This window comes from Triticum urartu, chromosome 2A, assembly GCF_056163025.1.
Source record: "Triticum urartu cultivar PI428250 chromosome 2A, HENAU_Tu73, whole genome shotgun sequence".
Taxonomy (NCBI): Eukaryota; Viridiplantae; Streptophyta; class Magnoliopsida; order Poales; family Poaceae; genus Triticum; species Triticum urartu.
In genome coordinates, this window is record NC_141874.1 from 741,109,314 (window position 1) to 741,136,929 (window position 27,616).

Sequence of the window (27,616 nt, forward strand, 5' to 3'; positions counted from 1 at the left end):
GGTGGCATTGTCCTAGACTCCCTAGTTCTGTTGTTAATTGTGCTTCTATTAAAAGAATTGGGAGTTACTCACTGTACTAGAACTCTATAGGTTGAATTTTGGTTAACTAATACTGACGTTATGAGAATGTAAGCACCTATTAGTGCTATTGATATCATTGGCTCATTGCTGCCTTTGTGCAATGCAGAACTGTTAAGAGTGATTTGGAGGATTCAAGATTCTGTGAAGCTCTTTTGACATTTAAAGCTCAGAACTGAAGGTACTTAATAAACTCAAAAGCATTGATGATAACTCTTGTTGCCTAGAAACAGAGGTAGTTTACATATTGCATTGCTGGTGTTTGTTTATGTTCATAGTTTAAGCATGTGTAGTGTAGTGTAGTGTAGTGTAGTGAGCTTGTTCTAGTGTAGTGAGGTCTGAACCATTGCACGATGTAGTGTAGTGTAGTGAGCTCTGAACCATGTTCAGTGTTGAGTACTTCAAGTTTACTGAACCTATTCATTTTTGTGGACTTAGTGAACATGATAAGACAAGCCAGATGCTCTATTTTTAATTAACAGTAATCCATGATCAACAACAATTTCTTTCACTAATTTTTAGTTAACAGCAATCCATGATTTTTTTTCAGCTAAAACTATTGATGATTTTTTGTTGGGTGACCTATTAGATCTGGAATGGAAGCTCACATAAGTTGAGCTGATTTTTTTTCCATATGAAAGCAGAGGACCATATGGTCTGTGGCCTTTTCATCCATATGAAAGTAGAGGCACATTGTGGTGCTAGTTTCCTGGGTTTGTCTCTGACCATCGTGTCGTGATGATTTTGCAGGTACCCAGAGAGGCCCTTGAGTTTGCAGGAATGTCGATTAACTTCCGTTCCGGCAAATTCGGGTACTCCATATGTCCTATTTTCAGCAAAGGTCATGCTGAAATTTTCCGTAAATTTTAGCATGACTTTGCTAAAAATCGGACATATGGGGTACTTGCTACAAATGCATGGGCCGGGGTATCTTAGTACTTAATTAAGTAGGATCAACTGCCTCTTGTGTTATGCATGGGCCTCAGCGTCGACAAACCCTAAATGATAAAACCTTGGCTTTTAGGGTGCCTCGGTGTCGATAAGAACCTAAATGATGAAAGCTTAGGCTTTTAGGGTGCCTCGGCATCGACAAACCCTAAATGATAAAAGCTTAGCTTTTAGGATGCCCGGTGTCGACAAACCCTAAATGATGAGACCATGATCTTGTTCCTTGACAATAACCAACTTTTTGACCAAACTTTTTTTTTCCAATTTAGAGGGAAACATGGCCCACAACGATGAGGCCGGCGGTTCGGGCGGCATGCAATTCTGGGAGCTATCCCAGGAGATGGAGGAACAACCTCACCGCTATGAGGACGCCGCGGAAGACACCGATCCTGACTACACAACCCCTAGTGGCGTCGGGGATGACACCACTGATGGTGCCGCCAAGGATGCCACCACTGATGGTGCCGCCGAGGATGCCACAACTGATGATGCCAGCGCACACACAGATGGCAGCCAACCGAAGAGGCAACGGAAGGACCGGCGCCCGAATGTGCTCCGCACCGTCAAGGAGGAATTTACTCAAGTGAACTTCGACGGGCATCCAACGGCGCCCAAAGAATTAGTTAAGGGGTACTCGCTTCAGCTCGGGTGCATTCTCCGGAGCACCGTCTTGATCAACACCGAGAACCTAAGGCATAAGGACCGAGGGAATTTGCGCAACCTCCTATTCACAAAGCTGCACAAACGATACAAGTTCCCCGCTGAATTTGTAAACACACGCCTCTCAGGGAATAAAGTGAACAGTGCCGCCCTCACGACGATGAGCACGGCCTTGTCTACTTGGAAAAGCGCGGTGAAGAGAATGATTGACAAAGGTGATAGTTATGAGAAGATCAAGGCGAAAAATCCTTCGATCAGTGAAGATGACTACAAGGAGTTCAAGATCAAGTGCGAGAGCAGCGCAACCTACGAATCAAGTCAGTGGGGGAAAGAAATGTGGGAGTTGAAATTAGGGGAACACAAACTCGGTCCCGGCGGTTACAGAGTGGCGGAGCCTATATGGGACAAGGAGGACGCGGAGCGTGCCGAGCAAGGCCTACCGCCCCGCTTCGATAAATACCGTGACAAGCAGACCAGGAACTATGTCAGGGCCCGGTACAAGGAGGACCCGGTAACAAAGGAGCTTACCACGGATCCGAAGACCAGGGTGCTTGAGCTTGTTCCGGCGTAGGAGAATGAAAGCAGTAGCCCGGGGGCGTCTTAGAGCACCCCTTGGGACAACACTCTAAATAGGGCGTCGAACGTAATGAAAAACAAGTATAATCTCAGTAAGCCATCGTCAGCTGGTCGTGTGGCCGGCAAAGGCTTTTCCACAAAATGGTCGTCATACTATAACGCTGGTGGGCGATAGGATAGAAAGACCAGCTCGGAAAGCCAGTCGTGTGAGGTTCAAGAACTCAAGGCACAAGTGGCGCGGATTCCGAAGATTTTCCAAGAGCAAGTGCAACAACAACTGGGATCGACGCTCACCGGTATTATGCCTACCTTGATTCATGGGCTGACGACGTGGATTGCGGGCGGCCAACAGGGGCCGCCCTGATTCCCAGCTTCACGGCCAGCAACTTGAAGGAAATATGCCCTAGAGGCAATAATAAAGTTATTATTTATTTCCTTATATCATGATAAAAGTTTATTATTCATGCTAGAATTGTATTAACCGGAAACATAATACATGTGTGAATACATAGACAAACAGAGTGTCACTAGTATGCCTCTACTTAACTAGCTCGTTAATCAAAGATGGTTATGTTTCCTAACCATTGACAAAGAGTTGTCATTTGATTAACGGGATCACATCATTAGTTGAATGATCTGATTGACATGACCCATTCCATTAGCTTAGCATCTGATCGTTTAGTATGTTGCTATTGCTTTCTTCATGACTTATACATGTTCCTATGACTATGAGATTATGTAACTCCCGTGTGCCGGAGGAACACTTTGTGTGCTACCAAACGTCACAACGTAACTGGGTGATTATAAAGGTACTCTACAGGTGTCTCCAAAGGTACATGTTGGGTTGACGTATTTCGAGATTAGGATTTGTCACTCCGATCGTCGGAGAGGTATCTCTGGGCCCTCTCGGTAATGCACATCACTTAAGCCTTGCAAGCAATGCAACTAATGAGTTAGTTGCGAGATGATGTATTACAGAACGAGTAAAGAGACTTGCCGGTAACGAGATTGAAGTAGGTATTGGATACCGACGATCGAATCTCGGGCAAGTAACATACCGATGACAAAGGGAACAACGTATGTTGTTATGCGGTCTGACCGATAAAGATCTTCGTAGAATATGTAGGAGCCAATATGGGCATCCAGGTCCCGCTATTGGTTATTGACCGGAGACATGTCTCAGTCATGTCTACATTGTTCTCGAACCCGTAGGGTCCGCACGCTTAAGGTTTCGATGACAATTATATTATGAGTTTATACGTTTTGATGTACCGAAGGTTGTTCGGAGTCCCGGATGTGATCACGGACATGACGAGGAGTCTCGAAATGGTCGAGACATAAAGATTGATATATTGGACGGCTATATTCGGACACCGGAAGTGTTCCGGGTGATTTCGGAGAAAACCGGAAAGCCGGAGGGTTACCGGAACCCCCCCGGGAGAAGTAATGGGCCATATGGGCCTTAGTGGAGAGAGAGAGGGGCAGCCAAAGGTGGGCCGCGCGCCTCCTCCCCCCTGGTCCGAATTGGACTAGGAGAGGGGGGCAGCGCCCCCCTTTCCTTCTCCCTCCCCACTTCTTTCCCCCTCCTAGTAGGAGTCCTACTCCTACTAGGAGGAGGACTCCTCCTTGGCGCGCCATAGGAGCCGGCCGGCTGTCACAGCCCTAGAGTTTGCTTGTAACTAGTGGCATTGCATCCATGCATCATGTTTAATTTTCATGAAACTTGAAATGGGGACTGACCAAACCCTAGCACCCAAATGAAATGCAATTAGGATCAAAATAAAAATATTTTCAAAGAACCCAAAATGTCATGGGAAATGTTCATGATTTCTGATAAAGGTAAAAACCTCTGCCAAAAATGACGAGCATATTTCTTGGCCATTATGGATTTTTGAGTCAAATCATATTGTATTTGAATTGGAGCATTTAATGCCTATAAATATTTTAAATGCTTCAATACTTCTGAAAACAATTGGGGGCTGTTGGAAATAATTCAAATAGTGCCCACAATTTTTGTTAGGATTTTACAAAATGAGTTAGTATTTTTACTAATTCAAAACAGATCAGAAGAAATAGAAAACTAAAAAAGAATAAAAGAGAGAGAGAGAGAAGTACCTGGCGCTCACCTCGTAGCCCACCTGGCCCAACTCCAGCGGCCCAGTCCACCGCAGCCGCCACCGTCTTCAACCTCCTGCCAGTAGGCAGGAGGGCGTGTGGCCACCGCACGCCGGCACGCGCCGAGCCACCTCCTGCTTCCGCCGCTTCTGGAGCCAGCCCCGAGTGCCACGCACTCCCCCTCGCCCCCCTGCACCTCTCCTCTCTCCCCCTGGACCCCATCCCCTCTGCTTCCCTCTCGCGCGCACCACCGAGCGGAGCTCGTCGTCATCGTCGCCGTACTCGTGGCCACCGGCCACCCCTCGCCCTGCCGCTACGCCCAAAAGCTCCGCCACTTCGTCCTCGACCCCCTCACCGAGCCATGCACCCGCGGGACGCCTGAAACGATGCCACCGTCTTCGTTTCCATCGCCGGCCGCCGGAGATCCCCCTCGATGCTCCGCTTGCTCCGGTGCCTCCCCGAGCTCGCCGAGGCCACCGCTGCACCCGCTGTGAGCTCCTGTGTCGTTTCCCCCTCTCCCTGACTCGTTTTCTTCCTCTAACACCGATGCCCGTCGGAACCGAGAGCTCTTCGCCGCCGGCCATGTCGCCGCCGTGGCCACCGTTGCCTAGAGTTGCAACAGAGCACACGGTCATGCTCAGTGCACCCCTAGGAGGTCGTAGCACCCCTCTTTGCCTCCTGCCGTGCTCCCTAACCCCGAAACCCAGTTCACCCAAATGCCGGCGCCGCCTCGAGCTTGTTTCCCGCTGCTGCTGCATGCCGCCCTGGATGCGAGCGAGCCCCAGCTCCCCGCGCGTGCCCTCCGCTGCTCGATTGGGCGTCGGAGGAGCAATCCCGAGCCCTCCGCCGCGTTCGGCCTCGCCGGCGGCTAAACGCCGGCGGGTTGACCACTTTGACCGCCGGTGGTTTAGCCCCGGTTGACCAAGGGATTTGACCTCCCCTGGGCCTATGACATGCGGGCCCGTCCTCGGCTAATTAATCTAGTTTAACTTTAAACTTAATTAGAATGACCCAGGTTAGTACTAACTAAACTAGATTAGTTCAACTAACCACTGACACGCGGGCCCCACAGGTCAGGTTTGACCTGGAGGCACCTAGTTGACCTGCTGACATCAGGGTGATGTCATGCTGACGCAATAACTCTTTTTCTGGAATTATTCTTATTCAGGAAATTCCAGAAAATGCCCAAAATTCTAAAAATCATAGAAATTCAACCGTAACTCCAAATGAAATAAATTATATATGAAAAATTATCAGAAAAATTCAAGGAATCCATCTGTACCCTTTTCATGCATGTTTGAACAATGTTTGTCCTCTGTTTTGGACAAAACAAATACAGCGCATTTAAATAAACATATATGGAGTTGGAATTTGAATCTTGTATTCAAACCAACTTCATTTAAATCATAACTAGATGCATTAGCTCAAATCACAGCATATTGCCATTTCATGATCATGCATCATATTGTCGCATATGCATTGATTGTGTTCTTCTCTTTTGCCGGTGTTTGTCCCCCTTCAGTAGACGACGTTCCGACGATGTGTTCGATGACACCGATGAAGAGCTATTACTATCTTCAGAAGTGCCAGGCAAGCACAACCCCATTGTTCATTCTGATACAAGCCCACTCTCTCGCTCCTGCTCTCTTTTACTGCATTAGGGCGAAAACGATCATCTGCTACTTGTTGCGGTAGTTGAACCCCTTATCCTCTGCATGACCTGTCATTGCCACAGTAAATAGATGAAACCCACTAGCATGAGTAGGAGTTGTTTGAGCCCTGATGTGCCTACTCATTCATGCTTGTTTGTCATGCCTGCTACTGCTTAGAGTTGAGTCAGGTCTGATTCATCGGGGATGAATCGGAGGTGTGTAAACATGTCCTACTGGGTGTGAGCTAAGTGTGTGAACACGTTTTGGTAAAGGTAGCGGTGAGAGGCCATGTAGGAGTACATAGTGGGTTGTCTCATTGAAACCGTCCTCAGGAACCGAGTTCTGTGTCTGTGATCCATGAACAGCTACTACCACTCATTGGGATCCTTAATTGACCCTCTCGGCTTCTTAATCACCCTAGTACTCTGTCCAGGAGTTGCAACTAGTTTCTGGTGTTTGTAGGTTATGTGTTGGCGGCCGTGCGTAGCGCTGACCCTAGGGGTGGGCTATGTTGTGGTAGATACACCATGTCACGGTGTACCGGGCGCCCGTTTGGTGTCTCGGGAACCCTGTTCACATCATTCGGGGCCGTATGTGGAAACCTCGGCCGGACTCCCTGCGGATGGAACCTGGGTAGGCGATAAACCTGGACTAGAGACTTAAGTGTTTAGGTAGGCCGTGGCCGACACCCTCGCCAGGCTTCCGCTTGAAGGTTGCCGAGATACATGACGTGTATATGGTGGTAAGTGGTGGGAGCGTGTGTGAAGAAGTACACCCCTGCAGGGTTATCATTATCTATTCGAATAGCCGGATTCCTCGGATATGGAAACCTGGACCCCTTGCATAGTTCATAGACAAGTGAAAGTGGATACTCTAAAACTCGCAAGATAAGCGTGAGTGCTATGGATGGCGTTCTCGCAGGGAGACGGGAGCGGATCCATAGTGGTGTATTGATATGGTGAATATGTGGACTCGTGTGCGCCACCTCAAAAGAGTTACTTGTAGTCGTAGTTCAGGATAGCCACCGAGTCAAAGCTGGCTTGCTGCAGTCAAACTCCACCACCCCTTTATTGATACCGATGCATATGTAGATAGTTCTGATGTAAGTCTTGCTAGGTACATTTGTACTCACGTTTGCCTATTTTATGTTTTTGCAGAGAGATGTCAGTCTCGCTAGTAGTTCCGCGTGGACTTCAACGTTTAGCTTGTTACCTCAGCTACGATCTTGTGCCCTCGGCAGGATCTGGTAGATAGTCAGGCTTCTCAGCCTTTTCCATTTGTAGATGTCTGTACTCAGACATGTTAAGCTTCCGTGTGTGCTTTGACTTGTATGCTTTGAATGTTGGGTCATGAGACCCATGTTTGTAATATCTCGCTCCTTGGAGCCTAATGAATAAATATTTGAGTCGTAGAGTCTTGTTGTGATGCCATGTTGTATTTACACATATTGAGCATATTGTGTGTATGATTGAAATGCTTGGTATGTGTGGGGTCCGACAATCTAATTGTTTATCCTTGGCAGCCTCTCTTATGGGGAAATGTAGTCTAGTGCTTCCTTGAGCCATAGTAGTCCGCTACAGCCCGGTTCACCGGAGTCCTGCTAGCCCAGCACTACTGCTCGGAACACTTGACTGGCCGGCATGTGATTCACTTCGTTCCTGTGTCTGTCCCTTCAGGGAAATGTCACGCTATGATTTCCGGAGTCCTGCCTAGCCTGCTACAGCCCGGGTTACCGGAGTCCTGTTAGCCCAGTGCTACAGCCCGGATTCACACGTTGATGACCGACATGCTCGATGTGATTCATGTATGCCTGTCCTCATGGGTTAGCGCCGCTTTGGGTTCACGACTAGCCATGTCGGCCCGGGTTCTTTGTCATATGGATGCTAGCGACACTATCATATACGTGAGCCAAAAGGCGCAAACGGTCCCGGGCCAGGTAAGGTGGCACCCGTGGGAATACCGTGCGTGAGGCCGCAAAGTGATATGATGTGTTACATGCTAGATCGGTGTGACTTAGGATCGGGGTCCTGACAGTGTTGGTATCAGAGCCTGACTGCCTGTAGGATTACCAAGCCAAACTGGTCGAAGTTGAGTCTAGAAATGCTTTAGTTATATAAGGGAATTGATTGTGGAAGGGAACGTAAGCCTCTTTTTACTCCTTATACATTATGCCTTCGGATCTGAGTCATCCTCTTCCTTTCTACGGGGATTAAGAACTGGGCCTTCTCGTCTATCTATTAGGATGACGAGTTACTATGTTAGAGACTTATATGATTGTTGGTTCCAGGCCTCAACTCAGTTTCTACTACTTTTAGTATGTTGTTAGTTGAATCAGACCCTTGATATGATGATGTTAAGTGGATACGCCACTATTTTGCAGGATGTCTCAAATCTTTTTGAGCATTTACAGCCGTTATGCTGTCCGAGTCATCCCAGGTTTCTAAGTAGTCTGATGCATTTGCAAACCCCTTCCTCCTGTTCCTGATGTCCATTTGGGCCAGATTAATCACACTACCTGTCAGTTGAGGTACTCTATTGCCTCGACATATATGTTGGAGCTATTATTATGACCCTAGGTGTTTAGGGAGTCACCTAGTAATCTAGCCATGTTTTGTGTTTCCGATGTGATGATTCTGGCCACCATTCTCGAAAGCATCCCGTGATGCCATTTAGTAGTAGGTATTCTACTCCTGGGTTTTCGAACCCGAGATTCACCCTACTTCATGTTGTTAGTATTTGCTAGTTCCCTTAAGATATTAGTAACCTTGCGACAGCCCTCGAGGTCCGTGGTATTTCCTTCTTCCAAATACCATGAACCATTAAGGCAGATGTTCTTTGAAACCAAAAGCTCACAATCAGAGTACTCTTGAGGAGTTCTCCATCCATAATTGTGAATCTGCCAGTCCTTCTTCTTATGCATGGGTTATCCGGAAGAAACATGATGAATTTATTCAACATGCTAACCGATGCATCTACAACTTAAAGAAATTATATGTTCCGCTGAGTTGTCCCTTTTTAGTTGTATTCTGACCCTCTTGTATCAATTGTTGGTCAAGAATAGTTGTGCATTCATGTTATCAACGCCTATTATTCTTGTGGTCCGTCAAGCCATTCTATTCCGGAATGACTAGGAGAAACAAACTCCAGTACCTTGTCCATTTCTAGGATTGGGTCAAAGCAGTTGTATTCCGCAGATCAAAATGCCAATCTAGCATTTGCTCTGTTCTACCGTGGAGTGTCACCTTCTTTTTTATCAAGAATGTCATAAGAATTGCACCACCTCTTATGAATTATTGATGCATTGATATTCTCTCCATCATTATTCATTCCTCGGTCCCGTGTTGATGTAACCGGAGTGCCGACAAGTGAATCATGATGTGTGAAATCAATACTCCTAGCAACCGTGTTGCTTGGTAGTTAATGGACACTATTCTCATTCTTAGCGTGTTGGTTATGAAATCATCATTCTAAGATTGATCGTGCTACCTAGTCCTTATTTCCGGTGCACTCTTCGATCAACGAGTTAGGATTGTGTCAATCCCTCACTCCTTGATCATATCATCTTGCCCTGAAAAGCAAGATTGTTCTCGAGCTTAATAACTTATCGGTGGTTCGTGATTTTCTGAATATCTTCTCGGAAGTATTACCAGGTTGTCACCTGACCGCTATGTTGAGCTCGTGATCGAGTTGGTTTCTTGTAAACCAGCCATTCTCCAAGAAATCTGTGTCGGTTACCCCCTAAGCTGGTTGGTTAAGCTAAACAACAACTTGGAGAGTTGGAAGATAAAAGCTTAATCTACTTAGTTCACTCTTAAGGGATATCCTTGTGTGTGTGTTGAAGAAAGATAATATCTTCATCGATTGGTCCTTGTGATCAATTGTTGGACCTATTGTTGTATCTAAAATTTGATTTGAGTATGGGCTATCGTCAAGTCAAACCAGAGCCAACGATGTTCGTAATGTTGTCTTACTCGTGGTCTATCCCCCGAGCATACACCATTACATTTTTTTTGGTCTGACCAATGCTATCACCGTGTTCACATGATGGTGGAAGTCCAGTGATATGGAAATTCCGATTAGTTGCTATTGAGCCCATCAACAGTATTTTGTCTCCCCCATGATTCATGTTGAACATCAACCTAGTGTTGGAAACTTTGTAAGCAATGCCTTCGTGTTCCGTTCATGAAGCTTACGCTTGGATGGAAGAAGTGACTTCCTCGAATTCACGTGCATTAGGTGTAAGTTGCCGCCATGAATTAGAGAAAGGTTTGTTTGTTTCCCTTGGAATCATCCCAAGTCAGTCATGCATGGTGCGAAGTATTCTATGGTTTGGCAGATTAATTACCTCCACTCCATATGTGTTCCTAGCACACCAAGCCACTGATTGATTTGTTCGAGGAAAAGAAGTTGCTGTGCGAATACTAGTTCATGCACAAGACTCCAACATCCTCGATGATGGTTTTCCACCTGAACTCGGTAGTGTTTTATCTTAAGACTTCTACGTGATCATACTTGTCTGGGACAGCGTGTTCATATGTGTGTAGCAGAACCAGCTCATGTTTTAGAGCTTGCTATCGTAGTTCATTTCCCGAGAATCTCACAACATCATCTCGTTGATTCGTGTTGCAACCTTTCCTTTTCAGACATTTTGTCTGAACTATCCTGACACCAACTAGATCTGAATCTCAGGCAGATATGATGGTTGGAACATTCCTGACATTTGCATTTTGTTCCCAGCTTGCACCGCCTTGTGCCAACTTTCCATGGGCTGCCCTTCTTAGCAATTGCTGTCCAGGATCATCTTCAACGTGGACTTGCCATGGGTCCCCTCCATTTCCGGTGATAAGAAAAAGTCATCCATTGCGTTGTCTTCAACAAGGTAGTCCACATCATCCATCCAGTTCGAGTATGCCATTCTTTCGAATTCGTTCAAACGATCGTTTGTGATTGCCTTAGGCTGGTATATAGAGTTTCAATGATCTCTGTATCAAAAGTAATTCTTTTTGCCACTTAAGGGAATAATCCTCCGAGTCACCTTTCCCAAGGTGCCCCGTTATGGAATCATGGCAATTATTTCCTCGCCACCTTGACACCATCCACCATCTCTCTAAGCGTTGAATTGTTGCCCACCAAATCAAACCTCGTTGTTTGTTCTTCCGTCCCTCTCGATGTGTTTTGTGTCTCAACTCGAGATGTTCCAACATCTCATTCCACGAGTTGATCCTGAATGCTCGATCTTCGAGGAGATCGTTTCCTATAGAGTTTCTTTCTGTCGCCATCGTGTGGGATGAAGGTCTCAAAAGCGAGGACGTCAAGATCAATATGATGCAATGAAGCTACTTCTTCGAGAAGGGCAGTTGGATTGAGAAGATTGTGATAGCTTGCGACCCCTCTGTCTTCTTACCTCACGACTTGAATCTCGGGACGAGATTCTTGTTTAGCGGGGGTGAGTTGTCACAGCCCTAGAGTTTGCTTGTAACTAGTGGCATTGCATCCATGCATCATGTTTAATTTTCATGAAACTTGAAATGGGGACTGACCAAACCCTAGCACCCAAATGAAATGCAATTAGGATCAAAATAAAAATATTTTCAAAGAACCCAAAATGTCATGGGAAATGTTCATGATTTCTGATAAAGGTAAAAACCTCTGCCAAAAATGACGAGCATATTTCTTGGCCATTATGGATTTTTGAGTTAAATCATATTGTATTTGAATTGGAGCATTTAATGCCTATAAATATTTTAAATGCTTCAATACTTCTGAAAACAATTGGGGGCTGTTGGAAATAATTCAAATAGTGCCCACAATTTTTGTCAGGATTTTACAAAATGAGTTAGTATTTTTACTAATTCAAAACAGATCAGAAGAAATAGAAAACTAAAACAGAATAAAAGAGAGAGAGAAGTACCTGGCGCTCACCTCGCAGCCCACCTGGCCCAACTCCAGCGGCCCAGTCCACCGCAGCCGTCACCGTCTTCAACCTCCTGCCAGTAGGCAGGAGGGCGTGTGGCCACCGCGCGCCGGCACGCGCCGAGCCACCTCCTGCTTCCGCCGCTTCTGGAGCCAGCCCTGAGTGCCACGCACTCCCCCTCGCCCCCCCTGCACCTCTCCTCTCTCCCCCTGGACCCCATCCCCTCCTCTGCTCCCCTCTCGCGCGCACCACCAAGCGGAGCTCGTCGTCATCGTCGCCGTACTCGTGGCCACCGGCCACCCCTCGCCCTGCCGCTACGCCCAAAAGCTCCGCCACTTCGTCCTTGACCCCCTCACCGAGCCACGCACCCGCGGGACGCCTGAAACGATGCCACCGTCTTCGTTTCCATCGCCGGCCGCCGGAGATCCCCCTCGATGCTCCGCTCGCTCCGGTGCCTCCCCGAGCTCGCCGAGGCCACCGCTGCACCCGCTGTGAGCTCCTGTGTCGTTTCCCCCTCTCCCCTGGCTCGTTTTCTTCCTCTAACACCGATGCCCATCGGAAAAGAGAGCTCTTCGCCGCCGGCCATGTCGCCGCCGTGGCCACTGTTGCCTAGAGTTGCAACCGAGCACACAGTCGTGCTCAGTGCACCCCCAGGAGGTCATAGCACCCCTCTTTGCCTCCTACCGTGCTCCCTAACCCCGAAACCCAGTTCACCCGAACGCCGGCGCCGCCTCGAGCTCGTTTCCGGCGATCTCTGGCCGTCCCCGCTGCTGCCGCATGCCGCCCTGGATGTGGGCGAGCCCCAGCTCCCCGCGCGTGCCCTCCGCTGCTCGATTGGGCGTCGGAGGAGCAATCCCGAGCCCTCCGCCGCGTTCGGCCTCGCCGGCGGCTAAACGCCGGCGGGTTGACCACTTTGACCGCCGGTGGTTTAGCCCCGGTTGACCAGGGGATTTGACCTCCCCTAGGCCTATGACATGTGGGCCCGTCCCCAGCTAATTAATCTAGTTTAACTTTAAACTTAATTAGAATGACCCAGGTTAGTATTAACTAAACTAGATTAGTTCAACTAACCACTGACACGCGGGCCCCACAGGTCAGGTTTGACCTGGAGGCGCCCAGTTGACCTGCTGACATCAGGGTGATGTCATGCTGACGCAATAACTCTTTTTCTGGAATTATTCTTATTCAGGAAATTCCAGAAAATGCCCAAAACTTCTAAAAATCATAGAAATTCAACCGTAACTCCAAATGAAATAAATTATATATGAAAAATTATCAGAAAAATTCAAGGAATCCATCTGTACCCTTTTCATGCATGTTTGAACAATGTTTGTCCTCTGTTTTGGACAAAACAAATACATGGCATTTAAATAAACATATATGGAGTTGGAATTTGAATCTTGTATTCAAACCAACTTCATTTAAATCATAACTAGATGCATTAGCTCAAATCACAGCATATTGCCATGTCATGATCATGCATCATATTGTCGCATATGCATTGATTGTGTTCTTCTCTTTTGCCGGTGTTTGTCCCCCTTCAGTAGACGACGTTCCGACGATGTGTTCGATGACACCGATGAAGAGCTATTACTATCTTCAGAAGTGCCAGGCAAGCACAACCCCCTTGTTCATTCTGATACAAGCCCACTCTCTCGCTCCTGCTCTCTTTTACTGCATTAGGACGACAACGATCATCTGCTACTTGTTGCGGTAGTTGAACCCCTTATCCTCTGCATGACCTGTCATTGCCACAGTAAATAGATGAAACCCACTAGCATGAGTAGGAGTTGTTTGAGCCCTGATGTGCCTACTCATTCATGCTTGTTAGTCATGCCTGCTACTGCTTAGAGTTGAGTCAGGTCTGATTCATCGGGGATGAATCGGAGGTGTGTAAACATGTCCTACCGTGTGTGAGCTAAGTGTGTGAACATGTTTTGGTAAAGGTAGCGGTGAGAGGCCATGTAGGAGTACATGGTGGGTTGTCTCATTGAAACCGTCCTCAGGAACTGAGTTCTGTGTCTGTGATCCATGAACAGCTACTACCACTCATTGGGATCCTTAATTGACCCTCTCGGCTTCTTAATCACCCTAGTACTCTGTCCAGGAGTTGCAACTAGTTTCTGGTGTTTGTAGGTTATGTGTTGGCGGCCGTGCGTAGCGCTGACCCTAGGGGTGGGCTATGTTGCGGTAGATACGCCGTGGCACGGTGTACCGGGCGCCCGTTTGGTGTCTCGGGAACCCTGTTCACATCGTTCGGGGCCGTATGTGGAAACCTCGGCCGGACTCCCTGCGGATGGAACCTGGATAGGCGATAAACCTGGACTAGAGACTTAAGTGTTTAGGTAGGCCGTGGCCGACACCCTCGCCAGGCTTCCGCTTGAAGGTTGCCGAGATACATGACGTGTATATGGTGGTAAGTGGTGGGAGCATGTGTGAAGAAGTACACCCCTGCAGGGTTATCATTATCTATTCGAATAGCCGGATTCCTCGGATATGGAAACCTGGACCCCTTGCATAGTTCATAGACAAGTGAAAGTGGATACTCTAAAACTCGCAAGATAAGCGTGAGTGCTATGGATGGCGTTCTCGCAGGGAGACGGGAGCGGATCCATAGTGGTGTATTGATATGGTGAATATGTGGACTCGTGTGCGCCACCTCAAAAGAGTTACTTGCAGTCGTAGTTCAGGATGGCCACTGAGTCAAAGCTGGCTTGCTGCAGTCAAACTCCACCACCCCTTTATTGATACCGATGCATATGTAGATAGTTCTGATGTAAGTCTTGCTGGGTACATTTGTACTCACGTTTGCCTATTTTATGTTTTTGCAGAGAGATGTCAGTCTCGCTAGTAGTTCCACGTGGACTTCGACGTTTAGCTTGTTACCTCAGCTACGATCTTGTGCCCTCGGCAGGATCTGGTAGATAGTCAGGCTTCTCAGCCTTTTTCATTTGTAGATGTCTGTACTCAGACATGTTAAGCTTCCGCGTGTGCTTTGACTTGTATGCTCTGAATGTTGGGTCATGAGACCCATGTTTGTAATATCTCGCTCCTCGGAGCCTAATGAATAAATATTTGAGTCGTAGAGTCTTGTTGTGATGCCATGTTGTATTTACACATATCGAGCATATTGTGTGTATGATTGAAATGCTTGGTATGTGTGGGGTCCGACAATCTAATTGTTTATCCTTGGCAGCCTCTCTTATGGGGAAATGTAGTCTAGTGCTTCCTTGAGCCATAGTAGTCCGCTACAGCCCGGTTCACCGGAGTCCTGCTAGCCCAGCACTACTGCTCGGAACACTTGACAGGACGGCATGTGATTCACTTCGTTCCTATGTCTGTCCCTTCGAGGAAATGTCACGCGGTGATTTCCGAAGTCCTGCCTAGCCTGCTACAGCCCGGGTTACCGGAGTCCTGTTAGCCCAGTGCTACAGCCCGGATTCACACGTTGATGACCGACATGCTCGATGTGATTCATGTATGCCTGTCCTCATGGGTTAGCGCCGCTTTGGGTTCATGACTAGCCATGTCGGCCCGGGTTCTTTGTCATATGGATGCTAGCGACACTATCATATACGTGAGCCAAAAGGCGCAAACGGTCCCGGGCCAGGTAAGGTGGCACCCGTGGGAATACCGTGCGTGAGGCCGCAAAGTGATATGATGTGTTACATGCTAGATCAGTGTGACTTAGGATCGGGGTCCTGACACCGGCCTCCTCCTCTCTTGAACCTTTATATATGGAGGCAGGGGCACCCCAGAAACACACAAGTTGATCCACGTGATCATATTCTTAGCCGTGTGCGGCGCCCCCTGCCACCATAGTCCTCAATAATATTGTAGCGGTGCTTAGGCGAAGCCCTGCGACAGTAGTACATCAAGACCGTCACCACACCGTCGTGCTGACGGAACTCTTCCCCGACACTTTGCTGGATCGGAGTCCGAGGATCATCATCGAGCTGAACGTGTGCTAAAACTCGGAGGTGCCGTAGTTTCAGTGCTTGATCGGTCGGGCCGTGAAGACGTACGACTACATCAACCGCGTTGTCATAACGCTTCCGCTGTCGATCTACAAGGGTACGTAGATCACACTCTCCCCTCTCGTTGCTATGCATCACCATGATCTTGCGTGTGCGTAGGATTTTTTTTTTGAAATTACTACGTTACCCATCAGTGGCATCCGAGCCTAGGTTTTATGTGTTGATGTTATATGCACGAGTAGAACACAAGTGAGTTGTGGGCGATATAAGTCATACTGCTTACCAGCATGTCATACTTTGCTTCGGCGGTATTGTTGGACGAAGCGGCCCGGACCGACATTACGCGTACGCTTACGCGAGACCGGTTCTCCCGACGTGCTTTGCACATAGGTGGCTTGCGGGTGACAGTTCTCCAACTTTAGTTGAACCGAGTGTGGCTACGCTCGGTCCTTGCGAAGGTTAAAACAGCACCAACTTGACAAACTATCGTTGTGGTTTTGATGCGTAGGTAAGATTGGTTCTTGCTTAAGCCCGTAGCAGCCACGTAAAACTTGCAACAACAAAGTAGAGGACGTCTAACTTGTTTTTGCAGGGCATGTTGTGATGTGATATGGTCAAGACATGATGCTGATTTTATTGTATGAGATGATCATGTTTTGTAACCGAGTTATCGGCAACTGGCAGGAGCCATATGGTTGTCGCTTTATTGTATGCAATGCAATCGCGCTGTAATGCTTTACTTTATCACTAAGCGGTAGCGATAGTCGTGGAAGCATAAGATTGGCGAGACGACAACGATGCTACGATGGAGATCAAGGTGTCGCGCCGGTGACGATGGTGATCATGACGGTGCTTTGGAGATGGCGATCACAGGCACAAGATGATGATGGCCATATCATATCACTTATATTGATTGCATGTGATGTTTATCTTTTATGCATCTTATCTTGCTTTTATTGACGGTAGCATTATAAGATGATCTCTCACTAAAATTATCAAGAAGTGTTCTCCCTGAGTATGCACCGTTGCGAAAGTTCTTCATGCTGAGACACCACGTGATGATCGGGTGTGATAGGCTCTACGTTCAAATACAACGGGCGCAAAACATTTGCACACGTGGAATACTCAGGTTATACTTGACGAGCCAAGCATATACAGATATGGCCTCAGAACACGGAGACCGAAAGGTCGAGCGTGAATCATATAGTAGATATGATCAACATAGTGATGTTCAGCAATGAAACTACTCCATCTCACGAGATGATCGGACATGGTTTAGTTGATTTGGATCACGTGATCACTTAGAGGATTAGAGGGATGTCTATATAAGTGGGAGTTCTTAAGTAATTTGATTAATTGAACTTAAATTTATCATGAACTTAGTACCTGATAGTATCTTGCTTATGTATGTTTGATTGTAGATAGATGGCCCGTGCTATTGTTCCGTTGAATTTTAATGCGTTCCTTGAGAAAGCAAAGTTGAAAGATGATGGTAACAATTACACGGACTGTGTCTGTAACTTGAGGATTATCCTCATTGCTGCACAGAAGAATTACGTCCTGGAAGCACCGCTGGGTGCCAGGCCTGCTGCTGGAGCAACACCAGATGTTATGAACGTCTGGCAGAGCAAAGCTGATGACTACTCGATAGTTCAGTGTGCCATGCTTTACGGCTTAGAATCGGGACTTCAACGACGTTTTGAACGTCATGGAGCATATGAGATGTTCCAGGAGTTGAAGTTAATATTTCAAGCAAATGCCCGAATTGAGAGATATGAAGTCTCCAATAAGTTCTATAGCTACAAGATGGAGGAGAACAGTTCTGTCAGTGAGCATATACTCAAAATGTCTGGGTATAATAATCACTTGATTCAGATGGGACTTAATCTTCCAGATGATTGCGTCATTGACAGAATTCTCCAATCACTGCCACCAAGCTACAAGAGCTTCGTGATGAACTATAATATGCAAGGTATGAACAAGACTATTTCCGAGCTCTTCGCAATGCTGAAAGCTGCGGAGGTAGAAATCAAAAAGGAGCATCAAGTCTTGATGGTCAACAAGACCACTAGTTTCAAGAAAAAGGGCAAAGGGAAGAAGAAGGGGAACTTCAAGAAAAACGGCAAGCAAGTTGCTGCTCAAGAGAAGAAACCCAAGTCTGGACCTAAGCCTAAAACTGAGTGCTTCTACTGCAAGCAGACTGGTCACTGGAAGCGGAACTGCCCCAAGTATTTGGCGGATAAGAAGGATGGCAAGGTGAACAAAGGTATATGTGATATACATGTTATTGATGTGTACCTTACTAATGCTCGCAGTAGCACCTGGGTATTTGATACTGGTTCTGTTGCTAATATTTGCAACTCGAAACAGGGACTACGGATTAAGCAAAGATTGGCTAAGGACGAGGTGACGATGCGCGTGGGAAACGGTTCCAAAGTCGATGTGATCGCGGTCGGCACGCTACCTCTACATCTACCTTCGGGATTAGTATTAGACCTAAATAATTGTTATTTGGTGCCAGCGTTGGGCATGAACATTATATCTGGATCTTGTTTAATGCGAGACGGTTATTCATTTAAATCAGAGAATAATGGTTGTTCTATTTATATGAGTAATATCTTTTATGGGCATGCACCCTTGAAGAGTGGTCTATTCTTATTGAATCTCGATAGTAGTGATACACATATTCATAATGTTGAAACCAAAAGATGCAGAGTTGATAATGATGGTGCAACTTATTTGTGGCACTGCCGTTTAGGTCATATCGGTGTAAAGCGCATGAAGAAACTCCATACTGATGGACTTTTGGAGCCAGTTGATTATGAATCACTTGGTACTTGCGAACCGTGCCTCATGGGCAAGATGACTAAAACACCGTTCTCCGGTACAATGGAGAGAGCAACAGATTTGTTGGAAATCGTACATACAGATGTATGTGGTCCAACGAATATTGAGGCTCGTGGCGGATATTGTTATTTTCTCACCTTCACAGATGACTTAAGCAGATATGGGTATATCTACTTAATGAAACATAAGTCTGAAACATTTGAAAAGTTCAAAGAATTTCAAAGTGAAGTTGAAAATCATCGTAACAAGAAAATAAAGTTTCTACAATCTGATCGTGGAGGAGAATATTTGAGTTACGAGTTTGGTGTACATTTGAAGCAATGCGGAATAGTTTGGCAACTCACGCCACCCGGAACACCACAGCGTAATGGTGTGTCCGAACGTCGTAATCGTACTTTACTAGATATGGTGCGATCTATGATGTCTCTTACTGATTTACGGCTATCGTTTTGGGGTTATGCTTTAGAGATGGCCGCATTCACGTTAAATAGGGCACCATCGAAATCCGTTGAGATGACACCTTATGAACTATGGTTTGGCAAGAAACCAAAGTTGTCATTTCTGAAAGTTTGGGGCTGTGATGCTTATGTGAAAAAGCTTCAACCTGATAAGCTCGAACCCAAATCGGAGAAATGTGTCTTCATAGGATATCCAAAGGAAACTATTGGATACACCTTCTATCACAGATCCGAAGGCAAGACTTTTGTTGCTAAATTCGGAAACTTTCTGGAGAAGGAGTTTCTCTCGAAAGATGTGAGTGGGAGGAAAGTAGAACTTGATGAGGTAACTGTACCTGCTCCCTTATTGGAAAGTAGTACATCACAGAAAAATGTTTCTGCGACACCTACACCAATTAGTGAGGAAGCTAATGATAATGATCATGAAACTTCAGGACAAGATACTACTGAACCTCGTAGATCAACCAGAGTGAGATCCGCGCCAGAGTGGTACGGTAATCCTGTTCTGGAAATCATGCTGCTAGATCATGATGAACCTACGAACTATGAAGAAGCGATGGTGAGCCCAGATTCCGCAAAATGGCTTGAAGCCATGAAATCTGAGATGGGATCCATGTATGAGAACAAAGTATGGACTTTGGTTGACTTGCCCGATGATCGGCAAGCAATTGAGAATAAATGGATTTTCAAGAAGAAGACTGACGCTGACGGTAATATTACTGTCTACAAAGCTCGACTTGTCGCAAAAGGTTTTCGACAAGTTCAAGGGGTTGACTATGATAAGACCTTCTCACCCGTAGCGATGCTTAAGTCTATTCGAATCATGTTAGCAATTGCCGCATTTTATGATTATGAAATTTGGCAGATGGATGTCAAAACTACATTCCTGAATGGATTTCTGGAAGAAGAGTTGTATATGATGCAACCGAAAGGTTTTGTCGATCCAAAGGGAGCTAACAAAGTGTGCAAGCTCCAGCGATCCATTTATGGACTGGTGCAAGCCTCTCGGAGTTGGAATAAACGCTTTGATAGTGTAATCAAAGCATTTGGTTTTATACAGACTTTCGGAGAAGCCTGTATTTACAAGAAAGTGAGTGGGAGCTCTGTAGCATTTCTGATATTATATGTAGATGACATATTACTGATTGGAAATGATATAGAATTTCTGGATAGCATAAAGGGATACTTGAATAAGAGTTTTTCAATGAAAGACCTCGGTGAAGCTGCTTACATATTAGGCATAAAGATCTATAGAGATAGATCAAGACGCTTAATTGGACTTTCACAAAGCACATACCTTGACAAGATTTTGAAGAAGTTCAAAATGGATCAAGCAAAGAAAGGGTTCTTGCCTGTGTTACAAGGTGTGAAGTTGAGTCAGACTCAATGCCCGACCACTGCAGAAGATAGAGAGAAAATGAAAGATGTTCCCTATGCTTCAGCCATAGGCTCTATCATGTATGCAATGCTGTGTACCAGACCTGATGTGTGCCTTTCTATAAGTTTAGCAAGGAGGTACCAAAGTAATCCAGGAGTGGATCACTGGACAGCGGTCAAGAACATCCTGAAGTACCTGAAAAGGACTAAGGATATGTTTCTCGTATATGGAGGTGACAAAGAGCTCATTGTAAACAGTTACGTTGATGCAAGCTTTGACACTGATCCGGACGATTCTAAATCGCAAACCGGATACGTGTTTACATTAAACGGTGGAGCTGTCAGTTGGTGCAGTTCAAAACAAAGCGTCGTGGCGGGATCTACATGTCAAGCAGAGTACATAGCTGCTTCGGAAGCAGCAAACGAAGGAGTCTGGATGAAGGAGTTCATATCCGATCTAGGTGTCATACCTAGTGCATTGGGTCCAATGAAAATCTTTTGTGACAATACTGGTGCAATTGCCTTGGCAAAGGAATCCAGATTTCACAAGAGAACCAAGCACATCAAGAGACACTTCAATTCCATCCGGGATCTAGTCCAGGTGGGAGACATAGAGATTTGCAAGATATATACGGAGCTGAATGTAGCAGACCCGTTGACTAAGCCTCTTCCACGAGCAAAACATGATCAGCACCAAAGCTCCATGGGTGTTAGAATCATTACTGTGTAATCTAGATTATTGACTCTAGTGCAAGTGGGAGACTGAAGAAAATATGCCCTAGAGGCAATAATAAAGTTATTATTTATTTCCTTATATCATGATAAAAGTTTATTATTCATGCTAGAATTGTATTAACCGGAAACATAATACATGTGTGAATACATAGACAAACAAAGTGTCACTAGTATGCCTCTACTTGACTAGCTCGTTAATCAAAGATGGTTATGTTTCCTAACCATTGACAAAGAGTTGTCATTTGATTAACGGGATCACATCATTAGTTGAATGATCTGATTGACATGACCCATTCCATTAGCTTAGCATCCGATCGTTTAGTATGTTGCTATTGCTTTCTTCATGACTTATACATGTTCCTATGACTATGAGATTATGTAACTCCCGTGTGCCGGAGGAACACTTTGTGTGCTACCAAACGTCACAACGTAACTGGGTGATTATAAAGGTACTCTACAGGTGTCTCCAAAGGTACATGTTGGGTTGACGTATTTCGAGATTAGGATTTGTCACTCCGATCATCGGAGAGGTATCTCTGGGCCCTCTCGGTAATGCACATCACTTAAGCCTTGCAAGCAATGCAACTAATGAGTTAGTTGCGAGATGATGTATTACAGAACGAGTAAAGAGACTTGCCGGTAACGAGATTGAACTAGGTATTGGATACCGACGATCGAATCTCGGGCAAGTAACATACCGATGACAAAGGGAACAACGTATGTTATTATGCGGTCTGACCGATAAAGATCTTCGTAGAATATGGAGGAGCCAATATGGGCATCCAGGTCCCACTATTGGTTATTCACCGGAGACATGTCTCAGTCATGTCTACATTGTTCTCGAACCCGTAGGGTCCGCACACTTAAGGTTTCGATGACAGTTATATTATGAGTTTATATGTTTTGATGTACCGAAGGTTGTTCGGAGTCCCGGATGTGATCACGGACATGACGAGGAGTCTCGAAATGGTCGAGACATAAAGATTGATATATTGGACGGCTATATTCGGACACCGGAAGTGTTCCGGGTGATTTCGGAGAAAACCGGAAAGCCGGAGGGTTACCGGAACCCCCCCGGGAGAAGTAATGGGCCATATGGGCCTTAGTGGAGAGAGAGCGGGGCAGCCAAAGGTGGGACGCGCGCCTCCTCCCCCCTGGTCCGAATTGGACTAGGAGAGGGGGGGGCAGCGCCCCCCTTTCCTTCTCCCTCCCCACTTCTTTCCCCCTCCTAGTAGGAGTCCTACTCCTACTAGGAGGAGGACTCCTCCTTGGCGCGCCATAGGAGCCGGCCGGCCTCCTCCTCTCTTGAACCTTTATATACGGAGGCAGGGGCACCCCAAAAACACACAAGTTGATCCACGTGATCATATTCTTAGCCGTGTGCGGCGCCCCCTGCCACCATAGTCCTCGATAATATTGTAGCGGTGCTTAGGCGAAGCCCTGCGACAGTAGTACATCAAGATCGTCACCACGCCGTCGTGCTGACGGAACTCTTCCCCGACACTTTGCTGGATCGGAGTTCGGGGATCGTCATCGAGCTGAACGTGTGCTAAAACTCAGAGGTGCCATAGTTTCGGTGCTTGATCGGTCGGGCCGTGAAGACGTACGACTACATCAACCGCGTTGTCATAACGCTTCCACTGTCGATCTACAAGGGTACGTAGATCACACTCTCCCCTCTCGTTGCTATGCATCACCATGATCTTGCGTGTGCGTAGGAATTTTTTTTGAAATTACTACGTTACCCATCACAATTCGCATAACGCGCATGCGGCGCCATTGGTCTCTCCGGCGGAGGCGGTATTGGTGTCTCCGACGCCGGCACGGGCATTGGAGCTTAATGCACCCGGGTGTACGCCGGCCGACACCTCGGCAGCAAGCGGCCCTTCCGTCAGTTGCACACCCGCTGTTGGCGGTGCTTCGACATTAGCCGAGCTCGACGCCATCATCACGGTAACTAATTAAGCCTCTCGGACGAGGACTTCATCTCCTTGCCTTTGACTGTGCATCCTGATGCCCTACATGTTTTCGCAGGGTGCCGCCGACGTTCCGTGCATTCTCCTGCACGTCGTGAACGATGAGTTGGTCGATGTCGCCAAGGGCAAAATCGTTCAACCAGGCAACCCCGTGTTCCACGGTAATGCGATGCCACCCACCGTGTATAGGGTTCAACTGGTTCGGGTGCTGCCTGGCTGCGACGAGTTGTTACCTCCGATTCGACCCACCGGGGCCGACGAAGATGATCTGATGACCCTCAGCGCCTGCCTAAGCTGGCCCCTGCTTTGGCCGAAGAGCCAGATTCATTTGGGGGCGGGGGACACCACCCCAAAGACAACACCGCCAGCCGTGCCGGCGCCAAGCCATGGCAAGACCGCCGCAATGCTACCGGACATGCTGGACATCCCTATGGCACAGGATCCGAACATGCATATGTGAAAGTGCAACTATCCCTAGGTGGTTTTGGTAATTCATAACAACATATAGCTCATTGAGCTAATGCTATTCCAAGATGATTATTTCAGGAAAGCTCAATGATTGGCATGGCATGGATGTGAAAGTGGAACCCTCAAAATGCTAAGGACAAAGGATTGGCTCAAGCTCAAAAGCTCAAGACTCTTCATTTTATATTTTAGTGATCCAAGATCACATTGAGTCTTTAGGAAAAGCCAATACTATCAAGGAGGGATGAGGTGTTGCTTAATGAGCCTCTTGCTTCATGTGCTTAGTGATATGCTCCAAAAACCGTCGACTACTTTCCCATATCCACATATGACCTAAACCCTAAGCCAAACTCGGTCCTACCGATTCTTCCTATCCGGCGCCACCGGGTTTTTTCATTTGTCATAAGCCACTGCCAAACCCTAGCAATTCGGTCCTATCGATAGGGATCTCGGTCTCACCGAGATGGGGTTGCAAAGTCTCTGTTTCCCTTTCGTAACTTTTCCGTCTCACCGAAAGAGCGAATCGGTCCCACCGAGATTGCAATGTAAATTCGGTGTTTCCCCTTTGTAACTTTTCAGTCTCACCGAAAGAGCAAATCGGTCCCACCGAGTTTGCCTGACCAACTCTCTGGTTAGCTAATTACCAAATTCGGTCTCACCGAGTTTGTGTAATCGGTCTCACCGAGATTACGTTATGCCCAAACCCTAACCATATCGGTCCTACCGAGTTGCATGTTAGTCCCACCGAAAATCTCTAACGGTCACTAGGTTTACATTTTCAGTCCGACCGAGTTTGTTGATTCGGTCCCACTGAGATTGGAAAACTGTGTGTAACGGTTGGATTTTGTGTGGAGGCTATATATACCCCTCCACCTCCTCTTCATTTTGTGGAGAGAGCCATCAGAACACATACACCATTCCAACTCATATGTTCTGAGAGAGAACCACCTACTCATGTGTTGAGACCAAGACATTCCATTCCTACCATATGAATCTTGATCTCTAGCCTTCCCAAGTTGCTTTCCACTCAAATCTTCTTTCCACCAAATCCAAATCCTATGAGAGAGAGTTGAGTGTTGGGGAGACTATAATTTGAAGCACAAGAGCAAGGAGTTCATTACTTACACACCATTTGTTACTTCTTGGAGAGTGGTGTCTCCTAGATTGGCTAGGTGTCACATGGGAGCCTCCGACAAGATTGTGGAGTTGAACCAAGGAGTTTGTAAGGGCAAGGAGATCGCCTACTTCGTGAAGATCTACCACTAGTGAGGCAAGTCCTGTGTGGGCGATGGCCATGGTGGGATAGACAAGGTTGCTTCTTCGTGGACCCTTTGTGGGTGGTTGCTTCTTCGTGGACCCTTCGTGGGTGGAGCCCTGTGTGGACTCGCGCAACCATTACCCTTGGGTGGAGCCCTGTGTGGACTCGCGCAACCATTACCCTTCGTGGGTTGAAGTCTCCATCAACGTGGATGTAGGATAGCACCACCTATCCGAACCACGGGAAAAACATCCGTGTCTCCAATTGCGTTTGAATTCTCCAAACCCTTCCCTTTACATTCTTGCAAGTTGCATGCTTTACTTTCCGCTGCCTATATACTCTTTGCATGCTTGCTTGAATTATGTGATGATTGCTTGACTTGTCCTAAATTAGCTAAAATCTGCCAAGAACTAAAATTGGGAAAAGGTTAAGTTTTTATTTGGTCAAGTAGTCTAATCACCCCCCTCTAGACATACTTTCGATCCTACAAGTGGTATCAGAGCTTTGGTCTCCATTTGCTTTGATCTCCATAGCTTTGGTGGTCATAGCCTTGGTTTCACAACCTAGGAGAGTATGGCGTCTAGCGAGGGAAATTATCACCGTAGAGGTCCTTACTTTGATGGTACTAATTTTGCTAGTTGGAAGGATAAAATGAAAATGCATATTCTTGGACATAACCCCGCCGTTTGGGATATTGTGTGTATTGGCTTGTAAGGTGACTTCTTTGATGGGAGAGAACCAAACCGTGAAGCTACCGCGGATGAGTTGAAGATGTTGCAATACAATGCTCAAGCCTGTGATATTCTCTTCAACGGATTGTGCCCAGAAGAATTCAACAAAATCAGCCGTCTTGAGAATGCAAAGGAAATTTGGGACACTTTGATTGATATGCACGAAGGTACCGACTCCGTCAAGGAATCCAAGTTGGATGTGCTTTAAAGCCAACTTGACAAGTTCAAGATGAAGGATGGTGAAGGTGTCGCTGAAATGTACTCTAGGCTTGCTCTCATCACAAATGATATTGCCGGCTTAGGAAGTGAAGAGATGACCGATAGATTCATCATCAAGAAGATTCTAAGAGCCTTGGATGGAAAATATGATACCGTGTGCACATTGATCCAAATGATGCCAAATTACAAAGATCTCAAGCCAACGGAGGTGATTGTAAGAATTGTTGCTCATGAGATGTCACTTAAGGATAAATAGGAACTTCACAACAAATCAAGTGGTGCCTATAAAGCCTCATGTGAATCCCCTACATCATCAAGTGAGAAACAAGACTTCAATGAAGAATTGAGCTTAATGGTGAAGAACTTCAACAAGTTCTACAAGAGTAGAAGCAAAGATAGAAGCTTCAAGTCAAGGTCCTACAATGACAAAAGATCTTCTAGTCGAGAGCGAAACTGCTACAGTTGTGGAAGACCCGAACACTATTCCAATGAGTGTACGGCTCCCTACAAGAGAAGAGAAGATTCTCCAAAAAGAAGAAGCAAAGAATCACCACCAAGAGAGAGGAGGAGTAGAGATGATTGTTATGAACGAAGATACTCACGGAGAAGCAAGGATTCGGAAAGGAAGGAAAAATCATCAAGGAGCTACACAAGACGAAGACATCAAGCTCATGTTGGTGAATGGGTATCCGGCTCTGACTCCGACAGCCACTCCGAGAGAGGTTATCACTCCGACTCCGAAGATACTCAAGATGAAGGTGTTGCCGGTCTAGCACTTGTGTCAACCAACTCCTATGACATATTTGACTCACCAAATGAAGGAATTGGAAGATGCTTCATGGCCAAAGGTCCTAAGGTAACACACCCCGAGTATGTTGATTTCAATAGTGATGAAAATGACTTGTTAGGTGATGATTTGCTTGTTGAAAACTCTAGTGATGAATACTACGATGAAACATCAATTAATCATGCTAATCAAGATAAAACAAATGACAATGATAAGGAGAAGATTGAGGCTCTAACTAAAGAACTAAACACTCTTAAGTTAGCTCATGAAACTATCTTCGAAGATCATCAAGAACTTTTAAGAGCTCATGAGAAATTACGCTTTGAAAAGCTCAATCTTGAGCAAGAGCATGAGTTCTTAAAAGCAATAAATGATGATCTCCGCAAGAAAAGTTCTTCTTACATTGCCAAGCGTTTACTCTTATCCACTTACATGCCTCAAGTCAAGTCTAGTAACAAGAACAAGAAAGATTCTTCCTCTAGCAGTAACAATGATCATGTTAAATCCAATATTGTTGCTTCTAGTAGTTCTCTTGATTCTACTAATGATTCTCTTAGCCAAGTTACACTTGAGCAAGAAAATAGCTTATTGAAGGGAATTATAGAGAAAGGAGTGTACAAAAGCCTTGCCGGGAGTAAGCAATTCGAGGAAATTGTGCGCAAGCAAGGAATGCACCGGAAGAATCAAGGTGTTGGTTTTGAACGAAAGTTCAATGCCAATGGAGTTGAGTAGGAAGAAGATCAATACCTTAAGACAAAGTTTGTTCCTCAACAAGAGAAGTATACTTCTTTCATGGGGACACAAGCTCAAGATGATCTTCCACCACAAGACTACAAGCAAAAA

At 46.2% G+C, this 27,616-nt stretch overlaps 1 protein-coding gene across 1 annotated transcript; it reads left to right on the forward strand.

Annotated features, from left to right (window-relative positions):
* Positions 1 to 1,303: 1,303 nt before the first annotated feature.
* Positions 1,304 to 23,411, forward strand: LOC147987515 (uncharacterized). The gene is made up of 2 exons (XM_087542412.1): positions 1,304 to 2,022; positions 23,372 to 23,411. The coding sequence occupies exons 1-2, from the start codon at positions 1,304 to 1,306 to the stop codon at positions 23,409 to 23,411; spliced, it is 759 nt and encodes a 252-aa protein (XP_087398538.1).
* The last annotated feature ends 4,205 nt before the right edge of the window (positions 23,412 to 27,616 follow it).

Bases quoted from the DNA above. Each gene is read 5' to 3' on its own strand.
- LOC147987515 (XM_087542412.1), top strand. From the start codon at position 1,304: ATGGCCCACAACGATGAGGCCGGCGGTTCGGGCGGCATGCAATTCTGG. The intron at 2,023-23,371 runs GTGGGAGTTGAA...ATGTTTTCGCAG, and splicing joins AGTCAGTGGGGGAAAGAAAT to GGTGCCGCCGACGTTCCGTG.